Raw genomic sequence first — 11,728 nt, forward strand, 5'->3', positions numbered from 1 at the left:
ACCAGTGCCCACTCACTTTCCCTTCAGTCAGTGCCTGTCCCATTTGGCTGAGTGACAGCTAAGTGGCTGTGGGAAAGACAACTGTCTACAAATACACCAAAGGAAGAGGCTAGTTAGAGTGCTGATAACTTTTTTAAAATTAGCATTTACCTGGCATACCACATAACTGTATTAATTGTAGGAAACTGACTTTTTAGTGGTGTCTGTTTTATTTAATATGGTAAAGCAGGGTATAATTAGGTGCAGTGGGATGAAATTAAAAGAAACATCTTTACGCTAACTAAAAAGAAAAGCTTCCTGAAAATGGAATCCATTAGGCTATAGAATAGTCTTTTTAAATAAGTGCTGGAAACCCCATTGTTTGGGACATTTAAAACTAGGCTGAACGAAACACTGGAAAAGGTGCTGTAGGGAACCATCTTGCCTGGACAGTGGAGATGTACTGGATGATCTCATAAGGTGTGTTCCAGTTCTATCTTCTGTGGTTCACTAAAACTCGGACACCCCTGGGGAGATGCACAGTGCAATGCAATATTGGTCAAGGAAAGATCAAAAGTGCCCTGGCATCTTCATTGTCCACACGAAAGCAGGTACACTTACGTTTTCAGTATCTCATTTGAAAGATTCCTGCACAGTAACTGCCTGGGAAATTCGATTTTTCTATCTCTGAAGGAAAATCTGTGGTTCCAGGGAACTACAGGTCATCCTTCATAGGGTGTGTCTAAACTGCACGGTCCTTATGTTTATACTGCACACATCCCTAGCACAGGTATAAATAGCAGTGTAGATGGGGAAGCACTGCTTAGATGAGCAAAGACGCCTGAACCCTGTGGGTATGTCCCCTCCACAGCTCTCTGCACTCCCAAGCAGTGCCTACCCCCTTTACACCACTAAAAGTAGCAGTGCAGCATCCCGCTGCTTCCCTATTGCATGGAAGACTCCGGCAGCAAGGAAAGGCTCTGGCAGAGGGAGGAAGCAGGGAAAGGCTCCAGTAGCAGCAGCAGCAACTTCCCTCTGCCAGAGCCTTTCACTGACACATGTAGCTTCACACCGCAGCATGGGAGCAGCCCACTTTTCACTGCAGCATGTAGCTCCATGCTGCCACTAGTGGTGTGCCATGTAGGCATAGCCATAGAGAGACCATGAAGCCATCTCCTCTCGCTCAATAATTAAGTTGAGTCACTGAAGAAAATCAATTACTTACTTTAGTGTTCAAATTCTTATTTCCTCCTCTGAATAGTTCAGGGTAATATTGCAGTCACTATCTCCTTGATTCTTGATTTTTGATCTTTCTTTAGACGTGCACCCACAGCTACTTTCCATGACAGTAAGCACAACATTGTCCATGTACACTTTGACGCAACCAGGGGATGGTTATTGACTTCCGGGACAGACAAGATTATTAAGGTAGGACTAAGAAGACTGCTTTAGTTCATTTTCTGTCTTTTTCCATGTCCATTCCTCCTCCCACGTGGTTTCAGGTCTAAGTCTCCCTTTCCTGCCAATAACAGACTCATGGTCTAGAGAATTTTATCATACACCGCTGTTTCTCACCAGATATTTTTCACAGCCATTCAGAGATTTTCTGCCCAGTAGGGATCATCAATGTCCTTCCATTGGGAGTTGCTCCTTCCTTTCACAAGCAGGTGTTGCCCTCTACAATGGAATTGTTCCACCAGGGAGTTAGTACAAAATTCTCTTGAATGTCACCCTGTCGATCAGAAAACTATGCTGATGCAACATGTTCTCCTCTCTCATAAGTGTCTGGCCTTGTCTTGCTGCCAGCATGGCAGAGGGTCAGAAGACCTGTTTCAGATTAAATTGGTCATTCTGCGCATGGTATCCAACAGGCTGGCTGGGACACTGTTTTAACTGACTAATTTTACACCTAAGTCAGTAAGTTCCTTTGCAACTTTCCATCTGAATAAGGACACTGTTATTTCAAACATATGCTATCTATTGTAGTATTAGTACTAACAAGGGAGTTGGTAAGAAAAAAATGTGCAATGCTAATCTGAAATGCCAGTTTCTTCTTTGAATGTTTGTTCATGTTCATTCCATGTTAGGTGTGTATGCTTGTCACATGCACTGGTGCCGGAAGTTTTTCCCTCAGTGGTATCCGTAGGCAACAGGCTCTGGTGCCCCTTGGAGTGGCGCATGTTTGCTGCGGTATAAGGGGCGCCACCGGCACCCTCCAACCTTAGTTCCTTCTTACCGCCAGTGATGGCACTGGAACGTTCCTTTGCTTTGGCAAACCTTTCCTTCTGTAGAACTGTTTGTTGCGATCCTTTCTATTGTACATACTCCTTATGGAGTCAGCACTGACACCGGCACTGGAGCAGCCGAGATTGGATTCTGCACCTAGCATCACGGCATCGGTGCAGAGCGCCCTGCGGGTACTGTCGTCAGACGACAATTCATCTCCCTGGCACGACTCAGTAAAAAGACGAAGACCGGGAGAAGTCGTTCTCCTGATCACAAGGTCAAGGAGAGGGCAGGAGGCGAGCCTAGACCCACGAAAGGTGGCTCATCGCCTCCAAGTGAGAGTCAAGCCCCAGCTTCAGTTGTGCGGATTAGCCCATCTTAGCCCATCACGGGATGCATCGGCCACTTCGGATAGTGGCACGGGATGTCATCAACCCAGGAGGCCCTGCAGGTGACGCAGGATATTTTGTCCCTCCTGGTGCCGTCCGCACAGGCGACAGTAGCTCCCAAATCAAGGGGTAAACTTGCCTTTGGATCACCACCTCAGTTCCCATCAGTGCAGCACTGCTCGCCACCTCAGGGAGTGTCCCACCAGTGCTTGCCCGCGAAAAGCCACCGCACCTCGGACGTAGGGCTACCTACCAATTGGAGCCCTTGGTGCCAGTCTCTGGATTTGAGCCATCGCTCTGTGGGCTCTGAGCATTGGTTGCCGATGGTATGGCGTAGGCCTGCTGAGGCACGTTCATCCCCGTGACCCCGGTACCAGGAGCATCACTTGCCTTTGGATCGACGCCGCTTCAGCGGAAGCCTCTGTCAGGACTCTCTGTGTGACGGGTTGGATCACAGAAACCCCCTTGGGAGCTGCCACCAGATGTGCAAAGACTACCCCTGCGTCTGTTTTCCCTGCCAGCTCAGGACTCCAGCACCCTGTCTTGCTGAGCCAGACACTCCTGTCTGGCTCCAGACACAGACCCAGGGTCTGAATCACTTGTCCCAAAGCTGCAAGTTTACCTGAAAACAGCTCGCAGTAGTGCGCTTGTCTTTAGCACTCGGATGCCCAACTCCCAATGGGGTCTAAACCCAAATAAATCCGTTTTGCCCTGCATAAAGCTTATGCAGGGCAAACTCATAAATTGTTCGCCCTCTATAACACTGATAGAGAGATATGCACAGTTGTTTGCTCCCCCAGGTATTAATACATACTCTGAGTAAATTACTAAATAAAAAGTGATTTTATTAAATACAGACAGTAGGATTTAAGTGGTTCAAAGTAGTAACAGACAGAACAAAGTAAGTCACCAAGCAAAATAAAATAAAATGCGCAAATCTATGCCTAATCAAACTAAATACAGATAATCTCACCCTCAGAGATGTTTCAGTAAGTTTTTCTCAGACTGGACACCTTCCAGGCCTGGGCACAATTCTTTCCCCTGGTACCGCTCTTGTTGCAGCTCAGGTGGTAGCTAGGGGATTCTTCATGATGGCTTCTCCCTTTCTCTGTTCTCTTCCCCCCCTTTATATATCTTTTGCATAAGGCGGGAACTCTTTGTCTCTCTGGGTTTCCACCCCCCCTCACTGGAAAAGCACCAGGTTAAAGATGGATTCCAGTTCAGGTGACATGATCACATGTCACTGCAAGACTTCATTACTCACTTGCCAGCACACACATATACAGGAAGACTCACAGGTAAATACAGCCATCTGCAGACAATGGGAGTCATCAAGATTCCAAACCATCATTAATGGTCCACACTTTACACAATTACAATAGGCCCTCAGAGTTACATTTTATATTTCTAGTTTTAGATACAAGAGTGGTACATTTATACAAATCAGATGATCACACTCAGTAGATTATAAGCTTTGTAATGATACCTTACAAGAGACCTTTTGCGTGAGGCATATCCCAGTTACTTACATTCACTTATTACCGTATTTTCTCTAAAACTATCTCAGTTACATTATATTGACTTATTATCAAGTTTTTATAAAACCATATAGACTGCACAACGTCACACTCTGTACCAGTCACCAGCCTATAGTCAGAGGTCATTGTACCAGTGTTGACGCTCATCATCGTGGTGTCAGTCACGCTCTTGCTCCCGCTCTATGGACTGGCACCGGTCGGGAAACATTTGGCGTGGATCACCAGGGTACCATTGCGGATCCACCGAACTCTGACGCCGGTCACCAGGATCTCGATGCAGTGGATCGTTGCCCACATACAGATCCCATTCGGAGCATCGCAGTGGATGCAGCTGGGACCAAGACGCCCACATTGATGAGGTCCCAGTCTCCGGAACATGGCCCTCAATCAGCACTTTCAAGCTGACCCCCTTATACATCCCTGGACTCAATGGGCTGGATGAAGCAGCACTTTCAAGCTGCCACCCTTATGTATCCCAGATTCAGCATGTCCCTATCCCCATTCCCACATCACAATTGTACTGGTAGTAACCTACTTGATGAGCAAACCCCACAGTATTTTGGGCGCTGCAGGGATCTTTAGCTTAGGTACAAGAAGCATTGCTGTAGAGTAAATGGGGGAAGCTAAAAACACAAGAGTAAAGTTCAGAGAGAGAGAAGCAATCAGCTTAACCATAAACGTTACTTATTGAATAATAGTGATAACCACACAAGGAGGGCTAAACCAACATAACATACATTATTAAGGGTTAATATCTAAGGTAGAAAGGAAAACAGAGAGAAATAGGTAGGGGTTTTTGTAGAGAAACAACAATGGTTCAAGGGAGAACACTAGATTTGTTTATCGGTAAACTGATGACTCAAGGGTTTTTCTTTAGGCTAGACAATAGGAGCTGATCACTCTTGGCTATGGGTGGTGGTTTCTTCCAGGGAGCTCACAATGCAATTAGGCTGCTTCAGTATTTTGGATATCAATCAAGGATTCATTACTAGAATTGGTCTGATAACTGCTGAGCTGGGTGAGCAGGCATACATTCATTAACATCTTGAGCAGAGATTCCCATGGTTCAGTGCTTCCCTGCTTTTTCTGGTCCCAGAGTTCAGTGCGGTTCTCTGTTCTTCATTCTGTATGCTAATCCCTGTCCCAACTTTCATGCAGATGAGGCTAGGGGAGTTGTCTCTGCTCTCCATTCTGTATGCAAATGGAGATGTCTTAATCTTGTCACCCTTGTCAGGAGGGGTCTAGGTGTGTTTCCTAACGCCCTTCACTGCTCTCTGCAAGCCTTTTCTATGATTGGTTTTGGTTCAAGCAGAGTTGGGGGTGGGGGTGCGTGTCTTTCATGAGTCAGGCTAGATACTGCGCCCTGGTTCCCCAGAGCTGACTGGTATCAGTTCAACAGCCCGCATCCTTCGGCGTCGCTGATATTGGATGCCTCGGACCTCAGCTGTGGAGCGCACCTTGGCATGAGGTCCACAGAGGAGATGATGTTGCATATAAATGTCAAAGAACTCAGGGAAGTTCACCTAGCCTGCTGGGTTTTTCTCCTGCAGTTAACTGGCCGAGTGGTTCAAGTGCTGATGGAAAATATGGCCTCGATGTTTTACATCAACAGGCAAGGGGGAGCATGCTCATCGGCCTCTGTTAAGAGAAACTCCACCTATGGCATTTCTACATCCAGCATGTTATCAACCTCGAGGTCTATCACCTTCCCGGCATCAGGAACACGCTGCCAGATTGCCTCAGCAGGTCCTTTTCTCACCACGAGTGGTTGCTCCACTCAGAAGTGGTCCAAATGCTCTTCCAGAGGTGGAGAATTCCCCGAGTGGACCAGTTCACCACCAGACAGAACAGGAAATGTCATCAATTTTGCTCCCTGCAGGGCCTTGGCCTTACTTTCCCAGGTGCCTTTCTCCTATCCTGGTCGGGGGTCCTGATGTACGTGTTCCCACCCATCCCGCTCATCAGCAGAGTCCTGTCAGAGATCAAGAGGGACAAGGCTCGAGTCATCATCGCCCCAGCATGGCCGCGCCAGCATTAGTTTGGTACGCTGTTGGATCTGGTGGTAGCTCCCCCACTCCCCCACCCCCGGGGCCGCTGCCCAACCTTCTGGACCTTCTCTTGCAAGACCACGGTTGCCTCCTGCACCCCAACCTCTCCTCCCTCCACCTCACGGCATGGATGCTGCATGGTTGAACCCGGAGGAGTGAGCCTGCTCCAGGGAGGTGCAGCAGGTCCTTTGGGGAAATAGAAAACCCTCCACTAGAGCGACTTACCTGGCGAAGTGGACGAGGTTCTCCCACTGGGCATCTGAACGTAGCATCTCTCTGACACTCTTCTCTGCAGTCAATCTTGGAATACCTGCTCCTCCTGAAGAATCAGGGCTTGGCCCTCTCTTCTATTAAGGTTCATCTAGCTGCCATCTCAGCTTTTCATCTGCCGATCCAGGGTAGATCAGTGTTATCACACAAGATGTCCACCCGGTTCCTGAAAGGCCTCAAAAGGCTCTTCCCTCTCATTAGGAATCCTGTCCCGCAATGGGATGTTAATCTTGTTCTCTCCAGACTCACGGGTCTGCTATTTGAACCCTTGGGCTATTGTTCCCTTTCATGGAAAGTTGCCTTCCTTGTGGCAGTGACGTCGGCTTGATGAGTGTCGGAGATTAAAGCCCTAACCTCAGAACCACCTTACATGGTCTTCTACAAAGACAAGCTGCAGTTGCGACCCCATCTGACCTTCCTGCCAAAGGTGATGTCTTTCTTCCATATCAACCAGGATATCCTCCTCCCGGTGTTCTGTCCTAAGCCACATAAGACCAATGAGGCAAGGCGGCTACACGCTCAGGATGTCCGTCATGCCTTGGTGTTTTACCTGGAGCGTACCAAGCCCTTTCGCAGGTCGATGCAGCTCTTCATCGCGACAGCGGACAGGATGAAGGGCCTTCTGGTGTCCTCTCAGAGGACCTCCAACTGGATTACCTCATTGTGACGTCTGATTAAAATATAATTATGCAAGCCATTATTTCTACCACTGTTATATACTTGCAACGAATCTTATACAGAATATAAACTTGTGGCCAGAAGGGGTTAAACAGCTTGCAGGCTGGATGACTCAAAGCCGACTTTTAAAGTCATGCTAGAAAGGTATGCGAATGGTAATGAAGGCCCTTCATAGTAAATAGGCTAGAACTTTGAAATGCAAATCTGTGAAGTAATAAAAGAACGAGGAGTACTTGTGGCACCTTAGAGACTAACAAATTTATTTGGGCATAATTGTGTGCATCTTGGATGCTACCCGTGTAAACAGACAGTTCCTGTCTGTCACTATAACTATTAATTTAGAGATCAAAAGGGAATATTAACATTTAGATGACTCTTGGGTGAAATGTTATTGTCTATATGTCTCTTTGAAGTTTGTGATAGACTGCCTAATGGATAAATTGCCCTATGTTAATTTGTGTAACTAATTACTGGTGGTAGTTAGAAAACAGAAGGTTACATCAAAAGCCTATTGTTTACCCAGGACTGCATGGTCAAGTGGATGCTAAAAAACTGTATAAAAGACCATTGGGTCCTGATTCTGTCATCTCCGATCTGCTTGAGGCTTCATACAGGAGAAGCTTGAGCCGTAAAGACTGAGATCCCAGTTCTAACTGGATCGCCCTAAAATATAAACATTGGATTATAACCATAGGTTATAAGAGACTCTTTGCAACCACAAAGCTAACCATCTCTGCTGTGAATTTGAATCTTAAGAACTAAACTCATGTCTGTATGTATATTGTGATGGGGCAAGGACAGATGGCTACAGTAAAGTAGTGAGGAACAGGTATGTTAGCCCCAGGCTAAACAAATCCCTGGTACCATGGTAACCAAATGGCAGTTACTCCAGGTTAATCAAGACACCTGGGGCCAATTAAGATCCTTCTAGAAAGCAGGAGAGACAGCTAGATTGATTGGGACACCTGAAGCCAATTAAGGACTGGCTGGAACTAGCTAAAAGCCTCTCAGTTAGTCAGTGCGGGGTGGGTGACAGGAGCTATAGGAGGGAGCTGTGCTGTTGGAGGAACGAAGTAGTACGAATCCATATCAGGTGCAAGGAAGGAGGCCCTGAGGTAATTGTGAAGAAGATATTGAGTGGGGGCTGCTGTGGGGAAGTAGCCCAGGGAATTGTACATGCCCTATTTCCAAAAAGTCAGATTTCATAGCTGCTAAGTTTAGGGTCTCTGGGCTGGAGCCCGGAGTAGAGGGCGGGCCCGGGCTCCCCCCCTCCCCTCCCTGATTAATCACTGATACTGGGAGACAACAGAGACTGTGTGAGGGAGGGTTGTTTCTCCTCACCTCCCTTGCTGGTTTATGATGAAAATGGCTCAGTAGACTGTGACCCTTGCCTCTAGAGAGAGAGAAGGGCTATGTGGAGGGTCACACTGAGCCTCTGAGGCTAGCAAAAAATCCATCAGGAAATGCAGGACCCACGGAGTCAAGGACAGAACTTTGTCACAATATTGATCTTTTAACCATGCTCTCTCTTTGTTTTTTTACTAAATTTTAGTTTAGTTAATAAGAATTGGCTGTAAGCGTGTATTTGGGTAAGATCTGGAATATTCAATAACCTGGGAGGTAATGTGTCTGATCCTTTGGGATTGGTAGAACCTTTTCTTTTATATTATGAAATTTTCAGAAATCCTCATATTTGACTTGGGTACCTGGGTGGAGGTCTAAGGCTGGATCACTTTAAGGGAACCGTGTTGTTTGGACTTCTGAGTAACCAGTAAGGTAATAAAGAAGCTGTTTTATGCTGAATGTTTTATGGTGAATCTAAGTATTGGAATATCCACCAGCTTTATGGGGATTGTCTACCCTGTTCTTTGCAGTTCACTCTAATTGAGTGTCCACAGCTGGCCCCCACTTGGACCCCGGTCACTCATGCATCCAGACCTGTTACGAGGTGGCGCAGGTCCAACCGCCGCCTCTGGTGAGGGCCCACTCGATGAGCGTGCAAGTGTCCTCCTGGGCCTTCCTGATGCATGTCCTCATTCAGGACATTTGCAGAACCGCGATGTGGTCTTCAGTTCACACGTTCACAGCACCCTATGCCATCACCTAGCAGGCCAGAGATGACGCTGGGTTTGGCAGAGCTGTTTTACAAGCTGCATGTCCATGAATTCCTACCCGCCTCCATTGGTACTGCTTGGGAGTCACCTAACATGAAATGGACATGAGCAAACACTTGAAGAAAAGACAGTTACCTTTTCTGTAACTGGTGTTCGAGATGTCCATTCCATGACCCGCCCTCCTTCCCCACTGTTGGAGTTTCCGTCAAGAAGGAAATGAGGGGGTGGGTGGAGCCGGCGGCGCTCCTTATACCATGGCATACGTGCACCACTCCAGGGGGTGCCAGAGCCGGTCCCCTATGGATACCACTGAGGGAAAAACTTACAGCACCAGTGCATGTGGTGAGCACACAACTAACATGAGTTGCTCATGTCCATTACATCTCGAAGAACACCAGTTACGGAAAAGGTAACGTGTCTTTTATCTTGGCCTGTCCTGATTTCAGGTCACTGCCCATCCACGAGCAAGAAATTCATAAACCCAATCACTTCACTGAGCTTCATATGTGGAGCTCTGAGGTGGCAGAAATGGGGGAAATAAAACAGTAATTTCTTAAAAAAAAAAAAAAAAAAAAAATCAAAACAGCTAAAGAATTGAAGGAATTGTTCTGTATCCTTGTGCCTGAAAAACTGAAAATATGTTAAGTGGTGTACAACCTCAGTAGATTGTTAGGGTGGAATGTTTTTGTCTTAAGCAAATGTCTCAAATTTCATTTAAAAATACACTTTAAAGTTCTCATAGCACAAAAAATCATTGTACAAATTCAGTCTTCTATATACTACCCATTTGCCTTGACTGTTTTGTGTAATAGTGATGGAAGATAGATTTTGTCACCTGTGCAACTTAAAAATAATTCTTACACTGAAACAGGGGGTGCATCAACACTAGGAAAATAGAGGGTAGCTGTCTAGATGTAGCTTATCTTGACAAAAGGAAAGGACTATAGCTCGTAGTGCTCATCAGACATGTAAGCAAAGGTGCTGTGTTCTTGGTTTTATGTTTTGTTATTGCTATGGTTTTATGTTTTATGCTTGTTTCCTTCTCATAATGAAGGCTCTGTTGTTTAAATGAGTTAAAATGATGTCAAATTTTTTCAAACCTAATGCTTCTCTTTACAGAAGACCACAATGCTTTCCCCTATGATATTACATGCATTCTTATTATTTTTAACAGTTGTGGGATATGACACCAGTAGTGTCTTGATGATACGTCAGTGGAACTTAAAAGGTGGTATTTACTGAAGAAACAGATTTCCTAACCCTAATCGTATTGCAGAAGATAAACGCTGTGTGTATATGGCAGATAAGGAAGGAGCTAACACATCTGTGATGATTTTTCATCGGCTAGATCAAGGGTGAACATTTGCACGAAGACTCTATTTCAACTTTGTTCTCAAAATATCCGAGAAGGTATTTTTTTAACTAACGGTTTGTACGATCTGGCTATGTTCAGTTATTTTGAGTTTATCTGGAAAATCTGTGTGCAGTGCAATTTAGTTTTTATATTTCATTACGTTGGTATATTGGTTGCTTTGTGTGGAAGGGTTCTTTGTTTTGTGTCTGGGCTTGTAAAAAAAAGTTTCCAATCTCAACACACTGTACAAAGCTATCAGAGTTCCCCAGAGAGAGTACCTATTTATTTGTGATGTTTTTGCTAACAGCCTCTTCAGTGGAGCAACTTTGAGCAAGACCTTGCACCTTTGCTTACTGCTTCGTAAAGGATCTGTGGAACTATTGCATCCTTCCGAAAAGGGCTCTTCCGTCTACTTGTTCTAGCAAATACCACCTTGAGATGATATTTTATTGTTGCATAAAATGAAATTCAGTTCCTTCTGTCTCTTCCCTTGTCACACAGGTTGCAAAATCAAGGGGCTGGGTTGCTTAGCAACTAATCTTACAATAGCTGAAATAGTTTTCTAGCCCAGACATTAACAAGGAGTGTCCAGACCAGTTTGAATTTGATGAGGCCACAAAGGCTGATTCAAATTAAATTGACAGCAGCTTGTAGAACTGTGGAGTTGTATAAAAGGGTGACTAAACAGGCTTGATCGGGCCCAAACAAGCCCATTTCTTCCTCATGAAGCATCATGTCAGCATTTACGTCCGTCTTTTTCGCTGGAGAGAATTTTAACTTTCCCATTCCTGCTCCCCACCCCGTTATTCATATTTATTTTAAAATTGCTGATGGCTTTTTATTAATCGTGTATGTGGTCCAGAAATAATGTTGCTGACTCACACCCAGTGTCCTGCTGTCGCGTTTGGCAGTTTCTTTTAAAAAATAAAAATGATTAAAAAACCCACCCTGGCCCAAATGACCTTTTTAAAGGGATATTGTCAAGGTTCATAGGTGGGAAAATTGTCCTCCTTCCACCGGGGTCCCATCTGGAAGGTCCTTGCCTTCTGGATTCCTTGAATGTTTCATTTATAAATAAATTATTGTGGCCATGCTTTGAAGAAACTAAAAGTGGAAAGACTGCAGCAGGTAC

The 11,728-nt window shown here is 45.5% G+C and overlaps 1 protein-coding gene and 1 long non-coding RNA gene across 5 annotated transcripts in view; one reads left to right on the top strand and one right to left on the bottom strand.

Moving 5' to 3' along the window:
• Positions 1–11,527, top strand: part of WDFY2 (WD repeat and FYVE domain containing 2) — a 121,914-nt gene extending 110,387 nt beyond the window's left edge. For all 4 annotated transcript variants that reach the window (XM_065594173.1, XM_065594198.1, XM_005287096.4 and 1 more), the window contains 2 exons: positions 1,299–1,407; positions 10,417–11,527. In XM_065594173.1, the coding sequence (XP_065450245.1) occupies positions 1,299–1,407; positions 10,417–10,446 (139 nt within the window). In that variant the 3' untranslated portion in view covers positions 10,447–11,527. The remainder of the gene's footprint in view (positions 1–1,298; positions 1,408–10,416) is intronic.
• LOC135983314 (uncharacterized) lies at positions 3,422–7,120 on the bottom strand. Its single transcript, XR_010600876.1, has 2 exons — positions 6,406–7,120; positions 3,422–6,104 (listed from the first exon to the last, which is right to left on the bottom strand). It is a non-coding gene; the product is annotated as an uncharacterized LOC135983314 (long non-coding RNA).
• Positions 11,528–11,728: the final 201 nt, after the last annotated feature.

The sequence above is a fragment of the Chrysemys picta genome, chromosome 1 (genome assembly GCF_011386835.1).
Source record: "Chrysemys picta bellii isolate R12L10 chromosome 1, ASM1138683v2, whole genome shotgun sequence".
NCBI lineage: Eukaryota > Metazoa > Chordata > Testudines > Emydidae > Chrysemys > Chrysemys picta.